The following is a 26,170-nucleotide window of genomic DNA, read 5'->3' as shown; positions in this document are numbered from 1 at the left end:
CATGGACAGATGTGATGAAAAAAAATATATTATGAGCATGATACGTCCAAAGTTGGAATATGCAGCAGTGGTGTGGTCACCAAGCTCTAAAATAAGATATAAGAAAATTAGTAAGGATCCAGAAGATAGCTACAAAGATAGTGCCGAAACTAAAGGATCTAACATATGAAGAAAAGCTGAAGGAAATGGGACTGCCAACCTTACTAGATAGAAGAGAACGAGGAGAACTAATAACAATGTATTAAATAGTAAATGGCATTGAAAAGATAGACAAGGAAGACCTGGTGCTGGTGACACAAGAAGCTGGAAGGACAAGAGGACATGCAAAGAAGATTAGAATCAGGCAAATTCCCCGTCAAACACCTAAACATCCATAAAATATACTAAAACACCCTAAAACACAATTAAAACACCTAAGCAGACCTATAAAACATATAAAACAGCCTTAAAATCACTTAAAACACCACAATACACTGATAAAACATACTAAAACACCGTAAAACAGCCCCAAAACCATTAAAACACCTGTGTCCTGACTCAAGAGGTGGGCAACACAGCGGAGGTTTTTCTCAGGGACTCTGGTGTATTTCCCCTCTGTGTGGTTCTTGACAAACTTCCCAACCATTATGTGGATCCTGTGGGTGGATGGGGGGATCAGTGGTGGAGGTGGTGGTGGTGGATGGATGGATTAGGTTAGGTTCTCTCTCTCTCTCTCTCTCTCTCTCTCTCTCTCTCACACAAAAAAAAAAAAAAAAAAAAACACAGACAGCACACAAGAACTAGACCAGGAGATGGAGGAAGTGATCAGGCTAGGAAGATACAGTGAAGGGGGAAGGAGACCAATGAAAGTGAGAATAAGATCCCAAGTGGCAATAGAGGAAATTACGGCTATGAAAGAGAAGTTGGCCGATGATACTGAAAACAAGGATATATGGATAAAAAGAGACATGAATCTAGAGGAGAGGGAAAAAAAGACAGTGCTAAGAAGTGAAGCTAAGCAAAAAAAGAGAAAAGGACAGAGATCGAGAAGAACTTTTACAGGAAGGTTCTGGATATGAGACTAAAGCAGTGGAATCTACGGAAGAAAGAGGAGGTCTTGGAGGAAGCAAGAAATTAAGAGTGACTTATACTAATATAGATGGGTTGTTATCAAGCATGTTGGAGGTTAGGGATTATTTGAAAGAGAAAAAGCCTGATGTAATGAGCATCGTTGAACAAAACTAAGAGAGCAGATCCATGATAACTTTAAAGAGGGACATAATAGCTGGAGAAGAAGGATAAAGGGGGAGGAGTGCTAATAATGGTTCATGATAATATATGTATGGAGGATGTGCAATATGGTGAGGACAAAGTGAAAGTAATGAGAGTAACAATCAAAACAGAGGAATTGAAAAGAAAAACTATAGTTACATATGTGCCACCTAAGACAAATACATGGGGAACTGAAAAACAAAGATATACAAAGAGAGGTGATTAAGTGCCAAGATAACATGATAAGAAGGGATAGAAAAATACTTTTAGTTGGAGACTTTAACAGCAAAAAAGTAAATTGGAGAGAGATAGAAGTATTGGATAATGCTGGACAGTGGAGCGAGGAAATGTTACAGTTGACTATGATTAATGCAATGGATCAGTGGGTGGAGGAGTCAACAAAGTACAGGGGCAAAGAAGAAGCACCATAGCTTGACCTAGTATTCACAAAGAAACCAGAGCCCCCTCCAATCATACAATACCTTAGTCTAATGGGAAGAAGTGATCATGTAACATTAGAGATGCAAATTCAGGAGGAGGATGGGATAAGTTATAGAGATGACTACAAAGGAGAGAAATTAAATTATGCAAGAGCAGATTTTGAAAAATTAAGGATCTATTTTGCTGATATTGAGTGGAGAAACATTACGTACAGAAAGACAATATGTACAAGGAAATATGACATTCTTACAGAAATATAATGAAGGAGTAAAAAAATTTGTACCTGTTTATAGTGTTAAGAAAAAAATACATGCTTGGTACAATGCTAGATGCATAAAAGCTAAAAAGGCAAAAGATAAATAAACCTTGTAAGAAACTCATAAAACAGAAATGACTATAATAGACGGCAGTACAGGGATGCGAAAAATGAATATATTAGAGTAAGGAGAGAGGAAGAAAGAAACTTTGAGAAAGACGAACCCAAACTTTTCTACAAGTTTATAAATGGCAAAACAAAGAACAAGGAAACATTTGAAAAAATAATTAAAGGAGGGATGACATACCAAACAGAGAAGGAAATGTGTGAAATAATGAATGATAGCTTCAAAATGGTGTTCACTGCAGAAAATTTCACAGAACCTAATAGGACATTGCATTGCCAAGGATTGCAGGAGATTGCAGTGCACAAATAGGACATTGGAAGATTATTGGATAAGTTGGATGTCAGAAAAGCAATGGGGCCAGATGGTGTATCAGGCTGGGTGTTAAAAGAATGTAAAGAGCAACTACTGGATTCAATCTGGGAAATAATTACAAGTTCAATAAATGAAGGGAAAGTTCCACTACAATGGAAGAGAGCTAACATAATACTGATATTTAAAGGAGAAAAGGCAACTGAACCACTAAACTACAGACCAGTGTCACTTACAAGTGTTTTGGGGAAGTTGTGTGAAATAATTATCAAAGAAAAGTGGGTTAAATTTCTAGAAGAGGAGCAAGTCATATCGAACAGACAATTTGGGTTTAGGACAGGGAGGTCCTGTGTATCAAACTTATTAAGCTTCTACTCGAGTTATTGGAGGACTGGAAAACAGAGACGGATGGGTGGACACAGTATACCTGGATATAAAAAAGGCTTTTGATAAAGTCCCTCATGGAAGACTACTTTGGAAACTGGAGAACATAGGAGGACTGTGAGGAACTTTGCTAGAATGGACAAGAGATTATTTGAAGGAAAGGGAAAACTGTGATCAGAGATACATACTCATCTTGGGGTAAAGTAACTAGCAGAGTGCCACAAGGGTCAGTGTTAGCCCCCATTATGTTTCAGATTTATGTAAACAACATTCACATTGGGGTAAACAGTTATATAAATTTATTTGCTGATGATGCAAAGCTGCTAAGAGTTATCAAAACCAGAGAGGACTGTCTGCTGTTACAGGAAGATATAAACAAGATCTATGAGTGGAGCAGGAAGTGGAAATTGGAGTTTAATGCCAAGAAATGTCACATAATGGAACTAGGAAAGAGTAAAAGAAGACTGGTATGGAACTATTTGATGGGAGAGGAACAAATAATGAAGACTAAAGAGGAAAAAGATCTGGGAGTGATCATACTGGAAAATCTGGGCCCCAAAACACACATAAGCAAGATATTTGGATTATCATATAAAATGTTGACTAATTTAAGAGTGGCATTTCAATACATGGACAAAGATATGATGAAAAAATCATCACAAGCATGATACATCCAAGGCTGGAATATGCAGCAGTGGTGTGGTCTCCCAGCTCTAGAAAGGATATAAGAAAATTGGAAAGGATACAGAAGATTGTTATGAAGATGGTGCTGGAATTAAAGGACCTAACACATGAAGTACGGCTGGGAGACCTCCTGACACAGGCCAATCAGCAAGCTCCATTTCCTAGCCTGCCACGATGTGATCCTGCGCAGGAGTATATAGGTCCTCTGTCAGCTGCCTGTAAATCATTCTCTGAAGAATCCTTGTAGGCGAAACATTAGAGAAATAAAGTACTCCTGTGACTCCTGAGTTTCCCTACACCACCAATATATATATATATATATATATATATATATATATATATATATATATATATATATATATATATATATATAAAGGCAAAAAAATAAGAAATAAGAGAAATAAAATGAATCTCACACACACACACACACACACACACACACACACACACACACACACACACACACACACACACACTTTATCTGTGGATAACCCTTGACCTCACACACCCTGACCCTTTTCATATGGGCACACAGGTCAATGGGGAGGTCAGAGAGCAGACTGTTGGTGGAGATGTAGAGATGGTGTGCAGGCTGTCCAGGTTCTGCTGCACTGCCTCCACCATGCTGTGTGTCGACCACTGGCTGTTGGGGAGGTGGTTATATTAGTTTAGGTACAGTTAAGTTAGACTGGGGAAAAATAAAAAAAATAAAATAGGTTAAGTGAAGTAAAGTAAGGTAAGGTAAGGTAAGATTGGGTAAAGTATGATTAGGTTAAATTAGATAAGGTTAGGTTAGGTTAGGTAAGGTAAGGTAAGGTAAGGTAAGGTAAGGTAAGGTAAGGTAGGTTAGGTTAGGTAAGGTAAGGTTAGGTTAGGTTAAGTTAGATAAGGTAATGTTAGGTTAGGTAAAATAAGGTAGGTTAAGTTAGATAAGGTAAGGTTAGGTTAGGTAAGGTTAGGTAAGGTAAGGTTAAGTTAGGTAAAGGTAAGGTAAGGTAAGGTAAGGTAAGATTAGGTAATGTAAGATAAGGTTAGGTTGAGTTAGGTAAGGTAAGGTAAGGTAAAGTATGGTAAGGTTAGGTTAGATTAGGTTAGGTACAGGTTAGGTTAGATAACGTAAGGCAAGGTTAGGCTGAGTGAAGTTAGGTTAAGTTAGGTCAGGTTAAATTAGGTTAGGTTAGGTTTGCTGAAGAAGTTTACCATCTGACACACAAAAATAAATAAATAAATAAAAAAAAAAAAAAAAAAAATATATATATATATATATATATATATATATATATATATATATATATATATATATATATATATATATATATAAGGTTGTCCCACTTGAAACTCTAATATTATATATAACTCTCAAAGAAGGAAAATTACTTTTACATACAAAAGCAAATGAACCATAGTTGTGCATTCCTTTTGAAATTAATACACACTCACTAACTCTCAATCCAGAATCATTAACTATGCATGCAGTAATTCAAATTCATGTTTCTATATGTTGCTACGTATGTACATTTCAAATTACCTCAAATTGGTTTTAATTCTTTCATACATTTTAACCACATCAAAAGGTGAGCTTCTCATTAAGGACAGATAAGATTGAGTTAGATTAGCTTAGGTTTAGTTAACTTACCATTAATTTGGTTATCTTTAGTTAAGTTACAATAAATTTGGTTAGGTTTCGGTTAGGCTTAATTATGATAAATTTCCTTCATGTTAGGTTATGTTTGACCCTTGCTAATGTCAATAAAATGGTCTAATGGTACACAAATCTCAAGGTAAAAATGTGCCCTGGTTAAAATAGTAAGACTGTGGCCACTGATCTTCTGACCTCCATACACACTTGCTAATGTCAATAAAATGGTCTAATGGTACACAAAACTCAAGGCAAAAATGTGTCCCAGTACTGAGATTAAATAAAAACAAAATCGTAATAATTCAAAACATGACAACCGAAATGGAAAAAAATAGGTTTCCTTGGTACTATAAACTGGTGAAAAGAAAGAACTGACTTAGATTAGATATAGAGAAAGAGTTAATAGCGACTACAAATTAACACTTTAAGCCATAAAAGCCACGAACTCCCCAGAACACACTGTCTCTCCCTCTTCTTATTTGAAGTGATAATGGAGTCAGTTCTTGCTATTTTAAGGTGGTGTCCTGGCAGCACACATTCACCTTGACCTGCATTTTCTTATTTCTAATGTAATTTTAGTCTGGGCGCCGTGTCCATGGTGAATTTTGGTGTGTGGGCTGTGGGTCAGTTCCCAGGCAGGGACGTATTTGAACCTTCCTTTCGGAGCGCCATACGATTCGGCTACGTTCTTATTTTGTCGACATAATTTATATTTATTTATATTATTTTTTAGAATTTATTTTCATGCTTTGTCCTAGTGATTATTTGTCTCTGTATATTATCTATCATATTTTTAGGTGATAAATTTTGATATGGCTCCACAAGTTTTTCTTAGCATTATCTATTTTTTTTTTTTTTTCATCTATTGTATGTGTGCCGTAGGTAATGTACGCTATTGTAAGGAACCAAGGAAGTTGAATAAGGGGATCACGAGGCGGCATGACGTCACCAAAGTAAGGGTGACGCTACTGCCCCTACCCCAAAACATTGCAGCAGGGTTCCGAGTGACTGTCATCGGAGGAATCCTGAGGAACAATGGTCTGAGAATGGCTCGTGGTTAAAGAGTAAACGCCTAATAAAGCCCAACATAGCGATACACGCCGCCACACCATCGTACATGTGCACTGTCTACTCCAAACAGTTAATTAACGCCAGTTTTTGTAGATATTACTACAGGTGAAGGTGAAATTTATTTTTAGGAGGAAAATATTCTTTTCACTGGCATCTTGCCGCCAAGTCCAATACCGGCATTTTAACCCTTAAATGGAAACGCCCAAATTTCAGTCACACTAATATTATTGTATCCTGACTCCATTTGGACCCACTGCAAGAATATTGTAAATGAATTATATGGATCATCTTTATTGAGTTACACTTGATCATATTTGAAAAAAAGAAAGCATCTTGTAGAACGATGAAAGTAAAAATCAAGAACCTTGAAATCATGTTAATCTGTGACTAGAGCCATCAAATTTGCCTTGAAAAACATTGTGACTGAAATCAGAGAACTTTGAAATGTGGTCACAATTTCAAAGTCCAAGGAGATGAAAAGAATATTCCTAACTGTTTTTTTTTTTTTTTTTTTTGCTATTGGTAACCTAGAAAACATATTAATCTGTCATTGGACCATCAAATTTGCTTTAAAAACATTGACACTGAAACTAGAGACTTTTAAAAACATTGGTAATGTGGCCACTATTTCAAAAGGCCGCAGAGATGAAAAAAAAAAAAATAATTCCTAAGAGTGTTTTTTGCTATTGGTAACGTAGAAATCATGTTACTCTGTCACTAGAACCATCAAACATGCCTTAAAAAATCATTATGACTGAAAATAAAGACTTTAGAAATATTAGTAGTGTGACCAGTATTTCAAAAGGCCGCAGATATGAAAAAAATATTCCTAAGGTATTGACAACTAAAAATCATGTTAATCTGTCGCTAAAACCATCAAACTTGCCTTAAAAAATATTGTTGACTGAAACTAGAGACCTTTAAAAATATTGTTAATGTGGCCACTATTTCAAAAAGGCTACAGAGATTTAAAATAAAATATTCCTAAGACTTTTTTTTTTTTTGCTATTGGCAAAAAAAGAAATCATGTTAATCTGTCACTAGAACCATCAAACTTCCTTTAAAAAACAGTCTCTCTCTCTCTCTCTCTCTCTCTCTCTCTCTCTCTCTCTCTCTCTCTCTCTCTCTCTCTCTCTCTGTGTGTGTGGGAGAGGTCTACTTTACCACAGACGTCGAGATGTCATGCACACTCTTTTGTTCTGGGAAACTTGCGCAGAAGAAACTAAATTGAAACCCACGGCATACCCTGCAGGATATACTACGTAAGTGTGTGTAATTCACTCGGTCGTCTGCTGGTCACCCAGCCAGTCTTCCCCATTACGGAGCGAGCTCAGAGCTCATAGACCGATCTTCGGGTAGGACTGAGACCACATCAACACACAACACACACCGGGAAAGTGAGGCCACAACTCCTCGAGTTACATTTTGTACCTATTTACTGCTAGGTGAACAGGGGACACACATTAAGAGGCTTGCCCATTTGCCTCGCCGCTTAACGGGACTCGAACCCGGGCCTCTCGATTGTGAGTCGAGCGTGCTAACCACTACACTACCCGGTATGTGTGTGTGTGTGTGTGTGTGTGTGTGTGTGTGTGTGTGTGTGTCTCTCTCTCTCTCTCTCTCTCTCTCTCTCTCTCTCTCTCTCTCTCTCTCTCTCTCTTTCAGATATCGATGGTGGAGGTTAAAGTGAAGAACCCCCATGGCTATTAATTTGTCCATAACATCGCCATATCCTCTCTCTCTCTCTCTCTCTGTAAAGTCTTGATAGTAGTAGTAGTAGTAGTAGTAGTAGTAGTAGTAGTAGTAGCTGAGACAAAACGGGACTATGAGCTGAAACTGCCACCACCACCGCCAAGGAATATACAAGGAGGAAGTTGTGGTGAGGGTTAAACTGTTTACTGGGAAGTTACTGCTATGGTTGGGCCGTCGCAGTGGGGAGCTGGTTTCACATGACTGAAATTCCAGAGAGCATCCAGAGGTGGCCTAATGGATAAGGTGGTGAGCGTGGGATCGCGCAGACGACCTCACGTAGATTCGAATCCTTGATACTTTGCCATTTGTCGAGTGGTTTAAAGTTACTTACATGTCATCATGATATCCAGGTTTTAGGTGGTTACACCTAAAACCGCTTGGGTGGTGAATACTATAAATGAAATTGCCTGCGCCACTAATGTGTGGAAGCTGAACAGCGTTTCCTATACTCTTCAAGTAAAACATACATGTGCTATAGGCCACAAAAGAAATAATGATAAATGAATAAATAAATAAAACAAAATAAAATAACAGGGTGACGCAGTGTGAAATGAAGTTCTTATTCTTTACATGGTTAATACACTTACACAGGTTACATTTACAAAATCTGTATTATGTGTGTACCTACAAATCTTATAAATGCTCTATATGCTATTTATAATATTATTATTATTATTATTATTATGAGGTCAATGAAGGCGACCCACTGGAAAGCATAACTGCATAAACCCAAAGGCCCAGTGGGCGGCACCTCACCGATAAGTGAAAGGAAGTAACAGGAATGAACAACAGAATAGGAAGATTGGTAGAGATCTAAGAGGTAGTGAGTTCAGAGAGAAGAAAGGTATTCACACGTTTTTTAAATGCTTCAATTGTTGCATATCGCAGAATTGAGGGGGAGACTAAATTAAATAATAACCCGTTCTTTTAGTCTTTCAAGTATTACATAGAAAATAAGTTTCGAAAGGGTAAACTAAACTACTTATTTTCTCTCCATGTTCTTTCTTTTAGCTATTGGATAGAAAGACAATATTAAGGAAGAAACTAAATTTCATTTTTCATTTGTATTACTCCTATCTACACTGCAAGAATAAAGACAACAGCAACGGCAATAGTACGGTAGAAGCAAGCAGTTTGAAGCGAACAGATCCAAGTTGTAATACACACTCACACTTGCTTGAATACATTTATCTATTATTAGTCTTACATCACTGATTTCAAAAGAAGAATTTTTTAGTAAACGTAGCATATTCAGCCCATAATATTTTCAAAAAGCCATTATGAATAACCCCGCGATCTGCTGGGTGACTTAAAACTCTAACAAGAACATGCACACTGTACTAAAACACTATATTCATTGTTACTATACTCCATGAAACCAGTAGAAAAATGCCGAAAATTAAAGGAACATGGGAAAAAGAGAACGTTACAACAAGCGGAGATAGAAACAGAAAAAAATAATGGTGATTGGAAAACATGACAACAAGTGAGTCATATTATTGGAATTTGTTATTGTAAATATGGCACTAGGGAGGCTCGGTCTGGCCTAGATTACTGTGAAGACAATGCTATAAGGAGACCAGCTACAGAGGTGACTGTCGAGGAGTAGACGTGTACAGGTGTATAATGGCTTTGGTCACCGTGCAGAGGTCCCCAAGTGTCAGCAGCTCCCCCCCTTCTTCGGTAAGGCGACCACTACCTCCCTCCTCCTCCTCCTCCACCTTGATCTCCTCTTCTTTGTCTGGATTTCGTCACCTCCATCCACCACCTCTTCCTCTTCTTGACTTCAGGATTTTCCATTCTTCCTTTCTGCCTTCATTGCTCTCTTTCCGCCTCTTCCACCTCCACCTCTTATGAATTCGGCACCTCTCATCTCCACCTTAACCTCTTCCTTGCCTTCATTTTACTGCTTCCTTTTTTTTCTTAGCCCTCCTTGCCTTCATTTCAGTATTTTATTTTCTTATTTTTAGCATCCTTCACCTTTTGCTTTCATCCTCAACACTTCCTCGTGGTCACGTTGACGGGGTAACTGTTCCGTGGTAGTGCCCAGGGTCTCTTTTTTAACCCTGGTAGTGCCCTCCTGCTCCTTCGTATCTTGAATTATCCTGTTCTTCATTTTTAACCTTGAATGGTCCTCCTCCTCCTCCTCCTTTCCACCAGGCTGTGTTGCAAATTTTAACCAAAGATATATCAGGGACTTGGCATTGCAACTATGTAGTGTGTTTTAATGACAGAGGCAGCACATAACCAAGAGACAGAAGTAGCAGCTCATAGTAACAAGGTCAAAGAAAATGTTGTGATGTACAGAGTGGTTTAGTGTAGTTGAGGCTGTCAAGGATTCATGGAATTGAGTCTGCTTGTTAGTGTAGGAATGATTTGGATACTGTACATAAAATATTGAATTAGGAAATAGCATTTGTATATAGTAAACTGGAAATGGGACAATGGGGAGAAAACATATCATAGCATTGGGGGTATTTGATGCATACTCTAAACTAAAATTGTCATGCTGATGCTAAGAACAGTATGTGAGCAGTTGTGTTATGCCGAAACTGCTGTGGCATAGGTTAATGAAACTGTCCCTTTTCATCAGGGGGTGACTCGGTTAACTCCTTTAATTCTGGGACACATTTTTACCTTGAGATTTGTATACAATTAGACCATTTTCTCTACAATAGCTAGGGTTCATGGAGTCAGAAGATTAATTGCCTGAGTCTTCACTATTTTAATCCTCCACATGAGTTTCTGAAGCTGTATAAAATCACCAAATAGTAAGCAAAATGAATATGAAAATGTATCATGTTACTGAAGGGGTTAAAAGTGTGAATTATGTGATAACTTATCGTATGATACCTTATGACAATTTTGGTTGATTAGTCTCAGCTACATGCCATTGTATCTTCTTTTTGGCTTAGGTAGCAGGGAATGAGATGTTCCAGCTTATTATAGTGGGGCCATGTCTGGTATGAAGGCATGGGAGGTGTGTCTGCAATCTTTGTTGCTTGAAGACTTCTACACTGCAGGCTGACATGTCTCTTAGATGTGAGGGTAGGATGTTGAATGTTTTTGGCTGTGTCCTGCTAAAACTGTCAGCTCTCAGTTTGTTCTTGAACCATCAATATAGCAGGATCTTCTTATCTTCGTTTAGCTTAGGTTGATGCCAGTGTTTGGTACCAGACCTTCAAGTGAAATCAAGATAGACCATGTCAACATTACTCCCTTCTTCCAGGCAGTCCAGTAAATGGTCTTGGCATGCCAGCAGTTGAGACAGATATGAAGTGGCCCTTACAGAAACCATGTTGGCCACTGTTAAACAGACCTTGCTGTCTTAAAGGCCCATCAGATGATTTTTTCATATATTCTTATGACAAAGGATGTCAATGTAACTGGTCTATACTTTGTTACATCTTCCCTGTTGTCACCATTGTGTATGGGGATGATCATTCCATCCATATTTCATACTTATTGGACATTTCCCTTGAGTGAGGGACCTTCTTCATGTCATGTATAGGAGATGTGCCCTGTATTCTTTTTGAGGTGTGTGGTGATTTGTCTGCCAGCCTCAGTGGGATTGCTTGACTGGTACATGTGAAGATAGTTAGATGCAGCAAAATATTCCTTGCGGCTTGACACTTTATTGTGGTGTATGGCATATTCATGCTACTGGGACTAGCGATATGTTTGTATTTTCTTTTCTCACCAATGTCAGTTCTTCATGCATACATTGTACTGTAACTTTTTTACCCTACAGACATAAAGTAACACCTCATTGAGTTACCTTCCATTGACAACAGTTGCTCCATGGAATTAGTTTTCAAAATTATGATGACTATGATTGTAATTTGGTATGTCATTAAAACAAGATGCTAAGCCATTTTCCATGGTTTTTAATGTGTAGCTACTGTTTTGAATTATGTAACTTGAATTAATTGTGAAATGATTATCATTTTCAGGAATATGGAAGCTCTGTTATCTCAGCAGAAGAAGAGGAACAGAAGAATAGGAGGTAAGGAATGGATTACTTATTGATCTGAACACAGTGTATTGTAGTAACTGCTGAGATTCTGAGATTAATTTTGTACATTTTTGTATGGGATTGATATATTTTTTCAATTTTGTAAGAAAAGAATATATACGATGTTACTATTACCGTATTGATTGAAATTAATTGATTAATTTTGTCTTCCAGCTTAAGTGAATACTACTTTGCTGTAAAAGGTGAGTTTTAGCATTACTATGGCCTATCATTATTTCATTGGTATATGTATGTTCAGAATAATATATTACCATTGATTATAAAGTAGAGACACTGCAGTGTATACACGTAGGTTTAGAAAGGCCTGAATGTGTTTTTTTTACTGTGCTCTCATGGTCTGACACAATGTTCTTTTATTTCATAGGTTTTGGAGTTCTTCTTCCAAAAAATGAATGTCAACTTGGTCGAGGTCGGCGGACCAGCAGTGCTCCGCCTGACATCCAGGGCCACCTGCAGGCTATGCTGCACCTCTTGTGCCAAGGGGATACCCTGCATATGGTGAGATGACCTTACTGTGTGTGTGTGTGTGTGTGTGTGTGTGTGTGTGTGTGTGTGTGTGTGTGTGTGTGTGTGTGTGTGTGTGTGTGTGTGTGTGTGTGTGTGTGTGTGTGTGTGTGTGTATGTGTGTGTGTGTTCTGGGAGCTTTGCACATTCTTGCAACACAGTGTTGTGAGTAGTACTTGAAATTATTTTACTCTTGTTATAAGTTGACAAATTAGTTATGCACATATATCATTACTTGTGCACCATTATAGCCAACCAAGTTTTTATATGCATTTATTTAAATAAATATGTAACATTGCCACAGACAGCATGTTTTGTGAACATTTCAGTTTTTATCAGTGGTTGTGTTGCATTTCTCCAGGCGGTGCGGCTCGAATCCCAGCATATTGGCCGCATCCGCTACCTGGCAGTGGTGGGGCGGGTGGGCCGGCAGGACAATGAGGAGGACTGTCTGCTGGGAGTGGACTTCACAGGAGAGAAGCCTTCCATTGGATTAGTTGTGCCAGTTCTTGCTGACACAGCAATCAGTTTGGATGGTGATGGGTGAGTACAGAAAGTGGAAACCCTTTTTATTTATAGCTGGCCACTAAATAATCCTTGCTAATATTGGAAACTTCTCAAAAGTAATAATAAACAACGTCCTTCTTTACAAAATTGGTAGCCAGTTTCCTGACTAGACACTCACTACATGTTGCCTTCACTGTATTCATTTCAACTGTTGTAGGCTCTCTGTTCTCTGCTTCAGCTTTGTTACTTAATGAATGCTTCTTTTTCAATCCCTTAATCATCCTAATCCCATCTCTTCTGGCATCAGTGGCTTCAGTGTGCGCACTGGCGGGCGGAAACACATCTTCAAGCCCATCTCCGTCCAGGCTATGTGGTGAGTACTGCTTGGGCTACTGCTTTATCTGTTTAACAGTGTGGCAGGAAGATAAAATAGGCATTTACATTCTATACTCACTGCAGTGTCTGGTTTCCAGTATTCCATAATCCATTCATTCATATATCAGGCTGACATATCTCTTAAAGGGTTATCTTGTCATACATTTATTTGTCGTATTGTGGAAAAATGATGCAAAGGAACCCCCTTGCTCAATGCTTTTTAGTCTCCTTTTATGGCATACAAAATACTTGATCTTGAGAATCCTGGGAGGAGGTTACTCAGTGTGTGGTCACATCAGTTGATGATGTCAAATGTGAGAACAATGATGAGTGTTGTGATACAATAAAGATGGACCAGTTTTGCTGTTGGATCTCAAAATGGAAGACCTGGTTATGCCATGTAACTAATTTTTGTTGTGTGTGGTCTGTGAGGATCAGTCTTCATTCCCAATATTGTCCAAGGTGTAAGAAAATCCTTGGTGTGTGTATGTCTCTGTGTGTGGTACCTTGTGTCTCGCTGTAGAGAATGTCAATCTGATATATAGATGAATAGATATTCCTGCACTTCATTATATACTCAGATATAAAACACTTACCCTTGACATATTACATCATAGTTGTCATATTGTTAGGAAAGCTTAGAATTTATCCTTACCACAATAATTATTACAAAATGTATTATATGATTCTTTGTATAACTCGGGATTGTTTTCTTTTCTCTTTGCAGGTGAGTGTTATTGTAGTGCTGCCTTATATTTCTGCAACCAGTGTGACATAGGAAGCTCAGTCAGAGGTAAGATTGAATTGTGTCATGAATTGGCAGTTGATTAGTAAATAACTTTTTTTTTTACATTTTGGGATTAATTTGCTGTTGTATGCTCTATGTTCTTATAAGAGTGATTTTTTTGTTTATTGTATACTCATGTCAGAAATGTACATGTAGTCCTTTGTACTAGTTCTCTACTCTCTTCATGTATGAGTGGATTTGTCTCCATATTGTCTTGGCAACAGGTGTTCTGTGTTATGTAGGAATGCTTAAACCAGTTCTGCTGATGTTGAGAGATCCATATATACTTGAATAAGGATGGTCACTGAGATTTTGTATGCTCACTCTGTGGTTTAAGGTGCTAAGTTGGTCTTTAACTTTGTTGATGGTAATATTTGTGCTTGGCTGTGTATATTATGTCTGTGTGTTTGGGCACCTTGCTTTACTCTACCCATCTTTGCTTTGAGGGAAGACAACCCTTTTACATAATAATTAAGATTTTCCCATACAAAAACAGTAAATGTGTAATGGTAAATATGCTATTTTTTTTTTTTTTAGTTTTTAGTTTATTAAGGTAATTGATGGTATATCTTAGATTTTGGGGTCATGTGGCTGAGCAGGTGAGGTGCTGTGGGGGGAGTCTGCAGCCTTCCACCCCCAGTCTTGCAAGGGAGACTGGCTAATCCATTATAGAGCCAGATTATGTAGATGGTATACAGGAGAACACCAGCCAACAATAAGCCTTGGACCTGACTAGGAAGACAACATAAGAGAATGCTTGCCTAGGGATGAGTTGAGTTTAGCATTGCTGCCTTGATCATAGTTGCAGCTTTCTCTCGCAAGGCTTACTGTGTCTTAGAAGTTTTCAAAGGAACTTCTTTTCTTTTACTTTATTTACTGTATCACAAGCTCTTAGTAAATTCTCGTGAAGTATCGTGTGTGTGTGTGTGCGTGGGATGATAGCAGGAGCATACATCATTCACACATGACCTTAAAGAGTGGTGCGAAGTGAACGAGATCTGAGGTGCATGGGAGGAAGAGAACACCGAATCTGCATGAAGACATTTGCTGGTTCTCCATGTGTGGGGAGCAACGATGGGTGCGTCGTATCACTTCTGCCATTTCACTCCAACGCACTACCATTTTGTCTAAGTAGGAATCCACATTGTTGTTCTCATAATACTCATCCTGGATCAAATCTGGTTAGTTGGCTTCTCAAGGTCTTTCAAGTGGTGCAGGCAGGGAGGGGTGGAGTTGCGGCTCGGGGAAAGTAATGAGGCGAACACGTGATACACTATTCAAGATGTCATAGGTGATGCAGTTTTCTTGGCCGTTATTAGTGCGTGAATGTTCCTCGAGCTAAAACAGTGAGTGGTAAAAGTGTATCTGAGTCCTCAACATGTTTAGTAGATCACATGCAAAGTGGTGTGTATTGCACCATGAATAATGCATTTTCAGCTCCGTAATATTTATCATGTCTCGAGGTGGTGGTGGTGAGGAAGGGAAGAAGGTTACAGGAGGGAAGCCAGTCGCCAGGCAGTCTAGCGCGGCGAGCGGGACAGGGTGGGGCGAGGAGAGGAGAGGCTAGGTTAGGTGACTCCCAGCTTGGTTGCCACAACACTCACGCCTTCCATCGCACCCACATATCATCCCTATTATAGGCATGCGCGACATACACAACACCGGAGAACTAAGCACCTATGCGAGGAGTGAGGAATATTAAGAGGCGCGGGTCGTAAATAGTCGTGGAGAAAGGCGTCCCTTGCAGCTTTCTGGTAACCCTGCACGCCATGTGGTAACCAGGGTATCGGGTTAGCTATCCGGCTGGCCAACCACGCAAGTTTCCCAAGGGCAACCATGGAAACCATATAACGCCTCGAGGATGCTAATAGTCTCTTGCAGTTTTTAAGGACCATATTGCATTAGTGAACGAAACGGTCATGACAACATTACGAACCTGAGCTTGGTAACTGTTATGTGTGGGACTGGCGGAGGCGGGTAAGCGGGAAGCCAATAGTTGTAGAGGAAGCACATAAAGCATTCAGTTTTTGTGCGATGATGGTAAAGATATTAACCCGTTCTGTACTGGAACGTATTTCCACCTTGAGTTTTGGCTATGATAAGAACATTTTACTGACATTTAGGAAGGATCTAGGAAGGTCAGAAGATTAATGGCCACAGGCTTCACTACTTTAATCCTCCACACGAGTTTCTGAAGCTGTATAGAATCACCAAATAGTAACCAGAATGAATAGGAAAACGCGTCATGGTACTCAAGAGATAAAGAAAATATCCTCTTGTAATAACAGTAACAAAGCAGGTGCAGGTCAGGGTCATAACTCCCAGCTTGGTTTCCTAAGCATGTTATCAATCCTCTCCCTCTTCATCGGCCCCTCTCCATCACAAGTGAACCGTGTTATTGCCGCTGAGTACTGCTAGATTAACGATGATTTAATGAGATGAGGGGCTGTCTTGGCAGACCGAGATTGCAACAAGAACAGAAGTAGTAGTAGCAGCAGCAGCAGCAGCAGTAGTAGTAGTAGTAGTAGTAGTAGTAGTAGTAGTAGTAGTAGTAGTAGTAGTAGTAGTAGTAGCAGGAGCAGCAACAACAGCAGCAGTATTAGTATTAGTATTAGTAGTAAAGAAGATGAAGGAAGATGAGGAAGATGAGAACGGCATCTCTATAGTCTATATTAAGATCGTCATGCAGCGACCGGACGGATCTGGGCTCGTATAAATTAAGATCCTCCTCCTCCTCCTCCTCCTCACCTTGCCCTCTGTCCATCCCGTCTCGTTCTTACTCACCACAGTAGAAGGCGATGGTGGTGTGTTTGGAGAGAGAGAGAGAGAGAGAGAGAGAGAGAGAGAGAGAGAGATTGTTCGAACTTTTCAATATGAGTTATTATTTTCGTTCTTTCATCGTGCTAGCTAAACCATATGAAACACCATTCTCTCTCTCTCTCTCTCTCTCTCTCTCTCTCTCTCTCTCTCTCTCTCGGTATCAGTTAATTATTAAGAGGCCTGGTGATGGCGGTGATGACAGCGGCAAGATAAGGACAGTCGTCTGGTGAAAAAGGAGGAGGAGGGGGAGGAGGAGGAGGAGGAGGAGGAGGAGAAGGAGAAGGAGAAGGAGTGCCAGAAGATGCGACCTTGCTCTTGCTATTGGCACGGGGGAGATGGGCCCTATGCCTCCTCTCCTTCCTACTACCCCCACCCTCCCCTCTAATCCTTATCCCCTCCCTTATCCATACCTTCCCGTACCGCCCCCATACATACACACTGTTGACTTCCCTCACTTCTTCATTGCCTCCCTTACATTTTGTCTCTCCCTGTGTGCATCCGTTCCCTTACATCTTCCCTAACTAATGCTACCAACATCCCACCACCACCACCACCACTACTACTACTACTACTACTACTACTACTACTACTACTACTACTACTACTACTACTACTATATGACGTATCTTTATACAGGTACCCTTAACGACATGTCACATTTTCTCTCTCTCTCTCTCTCTCTCTCTCTCTCTCTCTCTCTCTCTCTCTCTCTCTCTCTCTCTCTCTCTCTCTCTCTCTCTCTCTCTCTCTCTGACTATATTCGTCCATAAGATAGAAGTGGCAGCCGCTGCTTATTTATAGTTTTACCAAGAACTGAGACAGGAAGAAAATCTACATGGCACTTTCTTTCTCCCATCCATCCCCCTCCCTCCCTCCCTTCTTCCCTCCCTCCACCAAATTAGTTGTTTATAATGATAGCAGAGAGAGAGAGAGAGAGAGAGAGAGAGAGAGAGAGAGAGAGAGTGTGTGTGTGTGTGTGTGTGTGTGGTGAGGTAGGTTACATCAGGAGCATCTGGTCATTCGTTGTTGTTATTGTTGTTGTTGTTGCGGTGGTGGTGGTGGTGGAAGGCATGAGGATTGTGTCAGCGATGCTCTTGCTTGGCTTACTTGGTGTCAAACTAAGATTAGAAGAGTACACACACACACACACACACACACACACACACACACACACACACACACACACACACACACACACAAGCTGATCTTTACTTAACTATTATGTTTGGAAGCAGGCAGGATTATTAGCGAGGCACATCAGTCAGAGCACTTTGAAGACATGCCTGCCTGTTTAGTGTGTCCCTCTCCCCTTCCTCGTGGGTCTTTCTCCCTCACCTTTGCTTCTTTTCCCGTTTATCTCGTGTCTTATCCTCCAACCCTTCCGTGTCTTTTCTCATCTTGTCTTCCGTTCTGTGCTTTACTCCTTTCTGTTTCTATTCTTTAATTTCTCTACCTTTCCCCGTTCTCTTCTATTCAGTGTCTTTTCCTCCATGTGGCGTCTTCACGTGTCCCTCCTTCCTTTTCCCGTTTCATCATGTGTTCTTCCTCTTTTCCCTTCTTTTCCCTTCTCGTCTCTGCCTTACTTCCATTCCCTTCCATCCCATACTTTACATCCCTTATCTTCCCCCTGTTCCACTCGGTTCTTCCCCCTCCCTTTCCTTACCGCCGCCCCGTCCGCCAGCTGTTGCCCAGAGAGGCTTCCGCTTATTGCTACCCTGAATAGCCAGCCGGGTTCGTTTCCTTAAGCATGTGAGTTGTTGAATGTTTATATATTTTTAGTGTTATATCATTGTTTTCATTCGTGTTGAAGTTCATCATTGGGGTTAATGTTAGTGCGGCTGTTATTTGAGTAAACGTAGGTGGTTGCGATGTGGTGAAAGAAAATGTTTGCTATGAGAGTTTAACTACTCGATTGCTCCACTTTCGCTGTCCATGGTGCCTTAACCTCTTCTGCACCATGACGCGTTTTCATATTCATTCTTCTAACTATTTGGTGATTTTCTACTACTTCAGAAACTTATGTGGGGATTAAAATAGTGAAGACTGTGGCTATTAATCTTCTAACCTCCATAGACCCTTCTTAATGTCAATAAAATCATCTAATTGTACACAAATCTCAGTGCAAAAATGTACCCCAGTATTGAAGGGATTAATTGGGAAATCATATTCTAGAGAAATTAGTATATTATACCTGTCAGAGGTGTAGAATCTGTGGACATCAGTGAAGGTGGTGCTCCCTCCCTCTTTCCTTAATTGTAAACTTGACTCTTCACTCATCAGTCACCGCCGGCGTTGCACATTATGCCAGTGATTGTAAATCCGTGGAAGCCATACCAGGCCGTTGTTCTCCGCCGCTTCGTTGCTCTGCTTTCTCCCTTCGCTTGTGTGCTTGTATATTAACTCAAATCAGTAACAAGCCAAATATTGTACGCTTCATTACAGTAACTATTACTACCACTAGAATGCCACCGCCACCGCCGCCACTACTACTACTACTACTACTACTACTACTACTACTACTACTACTACTACTACTACTACTACTACTACTACTACTACTACTACTACTACTACTCTTATTGTTTTTTTCCTCCTCCTCCTCCTCCTCCTCCTCCTCCTCCTCCTCCTCCTCCTCCTCCTCCTCCTCCATGAAGCCAATAACCCTGTCATTAACACACACTCGCCCATCACCTCCAGGATATACTACTGAACATCGCAGCGGGTCAAGAGGCTAATAAGAATAGCCTTGAGACCACCACCACCACCACCACCACCACCACCACCACCACCACCACCACCACCACCACCACCACCACCACCACCACCACCACCACTACCACCACCACCACTACCACCACCACCATACCGCCACTTGAATCATGGGAAAGGAATCGGATTAGTTGTGATTAGTTTGGATATAGCTGTAGTTACTCTGCGTGGGATGAGGTTCTGTGTGTGTGTGTGTGTGTGTGTGTGTGTGTGTGTGTGTGGACTTGCACAGTAGCGGGAATGTATATTACAGTGACTCAACACCTCAGTCACGCACACGTCCTTGCCGCTCGGAGAGTCTTAAAATATACCTACTCCTTTGTGGTTAGCAGCAGCACCACCAGCAACAATAACAGTAGCATTAAGGAAGTCTGAGCACCACCAGGCTTCCACTGTACTGCTATGCGTTGCTGTTGCTGCTGCTGCCGGTGGTGGTGAGCGAGAAGAGGCACGAACTCATACACAGCGATGAATAGCGGCGGACAAGAGCGTGAATGTTTGCAGGTCCGTGGTGGATTATTGGTGCTGGCGTGCCTCGGTGGGTGTTGGCCGTGTTGTGACCCAAACAGTGGCCGGCGCCCTGCTTTGTTCACCCAAGTTCAGGTCTGATGTGGATGCGGCACTGGGGGAACGGATAGGGAGGGTGGGGGATGGCTGTGGCTGCTTACTTTTTTTCATCTTTTTATTGTTTTATCAAACGCACAAGGGAGGAAAATGAAAGGAAAAAAAAAAAAATAAAAAATAAAGAAAAATGTAGTCTGATAATTGTCTCGCCCATTAAATAACATTAATGAATACTTAAAAAAAGAAAGAGTACAAGAATATCACACCCGCAACAATGCCCTGCCTCCGAGAGTGAGCGTTGCAGCGCGGCCTCGTGGTGGTAGTCAGGTGTAATGCTGTTAGCGCTGATCTCCCTGGCCTCGCCGCACCAGCTTCCGCTCCCAGCACTGCAATTCATGTCAAAATTCTCATTAATGACATTATTCGGCAGTGAATTGAAAATACATCATTTCAGCAAAAGTAAGGGTGATAAAGAAGCCGTCTCCCTTGCACCTTGTAGCCCTAAATTTCGTATTCTGGAAGATATCTGCGTCTTATCTCGCCAACTTCTAATAGATTCCGATGAAAGTTATTGGAGCCTTTGAGAGTACCTTCAGGATTTTTAAGATACTTTAATAATAATAATAATAATAATAATAATAATAATAATAATAATAGAAATAATATACGGTTTATTAATTTGGAAATGTAAAAAAAAATTACACTGAAAATGTACAGGGGGGGGACATTAAAACAATGAAATGAAATGCTTAACCTAACTATGGATCTAACTTAACCAAGAATTCATTTATTAATTTACTTATTTAAGGCTCGCACAATAGTGGGCACCGCGCTAAGTCGGTACCGATCAGACGAGGATTCTGTGCAACTGTCGAAGAAGTCATCACGAAAGCCCAACTAATGATCTCGCTGGTCTTTGAAGAATATATAACTGCAATCGCTATTAGAAACCAAAGCGTTGAAGAATATGAGTTCATGAGAGGAGGCTGGGGGGAGGGGTGCTGAGTCCAGATGCGACCATGCGAGGCAGTAGCTGGGGTGTTGCTCCCGAAAAGCTTCATGGTGACGTAAATAGTGACGTCAGCTGGCCTAATGCCTCACGCGCCATTACCGATGTCGACCGGTTGTCGTATAGAAGGACACACACACACACACACACACACACACACACACACACACACACACACACACACACACACACACACACACACACACACACACAATATTATTATTATTATTATTATTATTATTATTATTATTATTATTATTACCCAAACATACACACACATTATTATTATTATTATTATTATTATTATTATTATTATTATTATTATTATTATTATTATTATTATTACACACACACACACACACACACACACACACACACACACACACACACACACACACACACACACACACACACACACCACAGTAATTCCATGTGATATAGTTACCGTTGGTGGAGATGGAGGGAAAGGAGACCAAGACCAGCATGCGTGATGGCGGCGGGGGCGTTGGCGGTGCGTGCGTGCGTGCCTTGGGTGTGGCGAGAGTTGGGCGACACTCATGACGTCATAGGTGGTGCGGGAATGACGTCATGACTCGTGAGGGAGAGGAGGCAGAGGACCCAGCGGTGAAGGTCGTCTGGTGTCGCCTAAAGTGTCCCGTTGGAGGCGCGGGAGGGCAGGTGAAGGTAATGAGGAGGAAACGAGTAATGTGGAGGTGATCGTGGAGGAAGTGAAGAGGCACGTTTGCAGAGGAGGAGGAGGAGGAGGAGGAGGAGGAGGACTGGGGGTTACGAGTCGTGGTGAGGGGAGGAAACAGGTCACGTAAGGAGGGAGGAAGAGGAGGAGGAGGGGGGGGAGGTCATGCAGGGAGAAAGGAGGGATTATGTGAAGGAAGTTTTGTTGCTTTTCATTCGGTGGTCTTACGTCACCACCACCACCACCACCACTATTATTTTACGTCCTTGCTCTTTTCCCACTTATTTCCTCGCTCCACCAACACCACTATCACCACCACCACCCACCACCACTACCACCACCACCACCGTCGTCAACAGTAAGCGCACACTTATTTAATTATCAGTGTCATCACCACGATATACTCAGGTGTCATCACTATTATTATCACCATCATCGTCATCATCACCGTCATCGTTGTTCATCACCATTATATTTATCTCCATGACTACACGACAGTCACACTTTATTGGTGTATGCATTCATTATCACTTAAACTTTCCGACCCCCCTTCTTCACTACAGTAGCGCTAATAGTGTTGATAATAATGATTAGAATAGTTCTCATCATCATCATCATCACCATCATTTTATCTTCATCATCGTCATTTTCATCATCATCATTATCATCATTATCATCTTCATAGCGGTTGTTGTTATGTATGTATATCCCGATTCACACACACACACACACACACACACACACACACACACACACACACACACACACACACACACACACACACACACACACACATACTGTTGTTGTTTGCAGGCCGCCCTTCAAAAAACACGTCACCGAAATAGACACGTTGCCGGGAGCATGAGCTAAGGTGGTGCCAAGAGCAAGGGTAACTTGAGCCGCGAGGGAAGAGAGGAGGGTCAAATCCTTCCTCCCAGACCTGAAACAAAGCAGGGAAAAAAAAAGGAGGCTAAAATAATGATAATGTTCTACAAGGATGTTAAAACAGAAAAGAAAGAAAAACGAATTATTATCCTGTTATGGCTTCTTAACTTTATTGAAATTGGGGTTACAGAAATGGCCAACTTTCCCACACTGCTTCCTAATGTAATCTGTTCAGCGTCTTCTCACATGCATTGCTATGACTTCACCTTAACCCCTTCAATACTAGGACACGCTTTTACCTTGAGATTTGTGTACGATTAGATCATTTTATTGACATCAGGAAGGGTCTATGGAGGTCAGAAGATTAATGGCCACAGTCTTCACTATTTTAATCCCTACATGAGTTTCCGAAGCTGTATAAAATCACCAAATAGTAAGCAGAATTAATATGAAAACGCGTCATGGTACTGAAGGGGTTAAACTTAATAAAATAATCCGGTACAGTTATGGTCAGAAACCTTGTAATCCTCCTCACCCAATCTGTTCTGTGTTTTCTCTGAAGGTTCAAAAATATCCCTTGACAGTCTCATAAGATAACTGGACAACGGGCAGATTCTTACGCCATCAGATGACTTAACACTGACACAAGAAGCTAAAGATAATAGAAGAGAGCGCCGGTTACTCTACATGTGACCACAAGTGTACGAGTTCAGAGTTACGAAAGACGGACAGCGCCGGTTATAAAAGGACTGATCGAAGAGTCAAGCCCTTTAACCCACCTCAGTACTGGGACGCATTTTTGCCATGAGTGTTGGATATGATCAGACGATTTTATTGACATTAGCTAGGGCTTATAGAGGTCGGAAGATTAATGGCCACAGTCTTCAATATTTTAATCCCCCCACATGAATTTCTCAAGCTGCATAAAATCGTCGAATGGTAAATAGAATAAATGTGAGAACGTGTCATAGTAATGAAGGGGTTAAATACTTGTCGTTTTCAATGTGTTCAGTTAAGTGACGCAAATGAAGTGACAAGGGTCGCCGTATCATTAGCGGTGACACGTTTAGGGAAATGGGCAGGAAATGGCAGTAAATTAAGAGGTATCGATCAAGAGGTGGTAAAGATTGGAAGAAGGATAGATAAACGGGCTCCTCTACATAGCTTTTGACTTGCGGAATTTTGAAGTAGCCAAAGGATTTTTTTTTTTTTTTCGTTCTTAGGAGAGGACTATCATAAAAAGTGTGAATAAAAACTACAGATACGAAATGGTTTGAATTTATCGACAATCTATTCATTCATTTATTTTGTTTTTTGTTTATTTTGTTAATTTATTGATTTATTTTATTGGTTTGCTGTCAGTGGCATTGGTCGAGATCACACAAAACTTGTAGGCAGACTCTTAATTTAATTCAACCCTTTCAATTATTAATCGGAGAAGAGTAAATGGAAATATAATGATAGTGAATGAATAGACTGCGTAGAAGCAACTTTTTCAGGTCATCTTTAAACTTAGAATCTTGCATTAGTAGTCTGAAAAAAAGATAAATAGATATGATGATAGTATTGGATAAGGAAACTAGAAAAGATTTTTAATGACATCATCACAAAGTATCATCTTAATAAAATCTTGGGCTATTAGTCAGCAGAAGGTTAATAGCAATATGATGATAGTGGATGTGTAAACTAGAGATTATGTTTTAATGTCGTCACTACAAAATATCTTAAACTTGGTAATTGCAGCAGTATACAGATCAAGAATTTAACTATCATCGTAGTAATGGAAAGGTTAAGAGGCCACATAGCGAGCACATAGTTAGCAATCCTACGCACCACTTAACTCCTTCAATACCAAGACACATTTTTGCCTTGAGGTTTGTGTACGATTAGACCGTTTTATTGACATTAGGAAGGGTCTATGGAGGTCAGAAGATTAATGGCCACAGTCTTCACTATTTTAATCCTCCCCCATATGAGTTTCTGAACTTGTATAAAATCACCAAATAGTAAGCAGGATGAATATGGAAACACGTCATGGTACTAGAGGGATTAAAATCATGTGTAAAATTAAACATCAGCCTTCCTTTTAAAATCTAATCAACATTATTTCCGAGAGTCAGGTTTTCATAAGTATTTTTCTTTAGACAATGCACAAACCCAGTCAAAGTATCACCAAAATCATAAAAATAGCCTTGAAAACCTGTAAGGTGTCGAGATAAGATGCTGAACCGTTTGAGAGTAGGTACGGTGCATGCTTAGGAACGGTACTCGTGATGCTCCTTGACACCTGTTCCACCTGTTGCACCTGTAAAGTGATGGCCACCTGTACGGGAGAGAGGACAGAGGGCCATGACCTGCGCACTTACATACCTGAGTTAGCAAGATTTGGCACTGAAGGGAAAGTCTTGCCTTGTCTTGCCGGTAACTAACAGGATTTGTGGTATGTATGTGTGTGTGTGTGTGTGTGTGTGTGTGTGTGTGTGTGTGTGTGTGTGTGTGTGTGTGTGTGTGTGTGTGTGTTATCGAAGGACACCCCACCCCCCGTCTTCGTCACTATGTCGGCCTTGGAGGAGTTTAAATTTGTGTGTTTTTTGCTTGTCCGTGTATGCGTGCCTGGTGTATGTATGTATGTGTGTGTGTGTGTGTGTGTGTGTGTGTGTGTGTGTGTGTGTGTGTGTGTGTGTGTGTGTGTATGTGGCTAAGGCGGTTTGGCACTGATCGGGTGTTCTTATGTTGTTCTTGTGATAATATTACTACTACTACTACTACTACTACTACTACTACTACTACTACTACTACTACTACTACTACTACTACTACTACTACTGGTTATAATGATCTTTTACTGTATTTCTTGGTCTTGACTGTTTGATTTGTTTGTCTACTTATAGTCCAACTACTTCCTCTGTCCTTCCACTCCTCCACACCCATCCTTCCATCCATCCATCTATCCATATACACACATACATACATACATACATAAATACATACGCGCCATTCATTGTGTATCTTGTTCTTTCCTCATTACTCTCCCTCATTTGCTCTCTCGATGTTCCAATCCTTCATGCACTTACTCATTTAGTCATACCTTCTCGCTTAGTCAATTAATTACTTACTCACTGACTCACTCCCACACTGTGACACCCCTTCCCTCTCCCACCCACTACCTTCTGTTATGCATCACCACTCATCCACCTTCACCCACTTCGTGCCTGCCTCCACCCCACTCACCTCCACTCAGTCAACCACTCAACCAGTCGTGCAGCCTTCCATCACAGTCACCTCCACTTCCCACTCCGCACTCCC

At 40.5% G+C, this 26,170-nt stretch overlaps 2 protein-coding genes across 4 annotated transcripts in view; one reads left to right on the top strand and one right to left on the bottom strand.

Moving 5' to 3' along the window:
- Positions 1 to 221: 221 nt before the first annotated feature.
- On the bottom strand, positions 222 to 5,755 carry LOC123517600. The gene is made up of 3 exons (XM_045277864.1): positions 5,634 to 5,755; positions 3,929 to 4,095; positions 222 to 635 (listed from the first exon to the last, which is right to left on the bottom strand). Exons 1-3 carry the CDS (start codon positions 5,643 to 5,645, stop codon positions 452 to 454), a joined length of 363 nt encoding a protein of 120 aa, XP_045133799.1. The 5' UTR covers positions 5,646 to 5,755; the 3' UTR covers positions 222 to 451.
- A 3,678-nt stretch (positions 5,756 to 9,433) lies between these two features.
- The window catches only part of LOC123517330, a 129,441-nt gene continuing 112,704 nt past the window's right edge, over positions 9,434 to 26,170 (top strand). The window contains exons 1-6 of one of the 3 annotated variants that reach the window (XM_045277313.1): positions 9,434 to 9,597; positions 11,868 to 11,920; positions 12,104 to 12,132; positions 12,315 to 12,448; positions 12,816 to 12,997; positions 13,269 to 13,334. In XM_045277313.1, the coding sequence (XP_045133248.1) occupies positions 9,541 to 9,597; positions 11,868 to 11,920; positions 12,104 to 12,132; positions 12,315 to 12,448; positions 12,816 to 12,997; positions 13,269 to 13,334 (521 nt within the window). In that variant the 5' untranslated portion in view covers positions 9,434 to 9,540. Of the gene's footprint in view, positions 9,598 to 11,867; positions 11,921 to 12,103; positions 12,133 to 12,314; positions 12,449 to 12,815; positions 12,998 to 13,268; positions 13,335 to 26,170 lie in introns of those variants that run through there. The other 2 variants (XM_045277314.1, XM_045277316.1) reach the window with 2 other exon arrangements.

The sequence above is a fragment of the Portunus trituberculatus genome, chromosome 42, assembly GCF_017591435.1.
Source record: "Portunus trituberculatus isolate SZX2019 chromosome 42, ASM1759143v1, whole genome shotgun sequence".
NCBI classification, from domain to species: Eukaryota; Metazoa; Arthropoda; class Malacostraca; order Decapoda; family Portunidae; genus Portunus; species Portunus trituberculatus.
Note: the sequence above shows the minus strand (reverse complement) of the source record. Positions and strands in the feature narration are given on the sequence as shown.

Excerpts from the sequence above, each read along its gene's own strand:
- LOC123517600 (XM_045277864.1), bottom strand. Across the intron at positions 636-3,928 it reads AAGGGTTATCCACAGATAAA|GATCCACATAATGGTTGGGA; the intron begins GTGTGTGTGTGT and ends ATCCACCCACAG.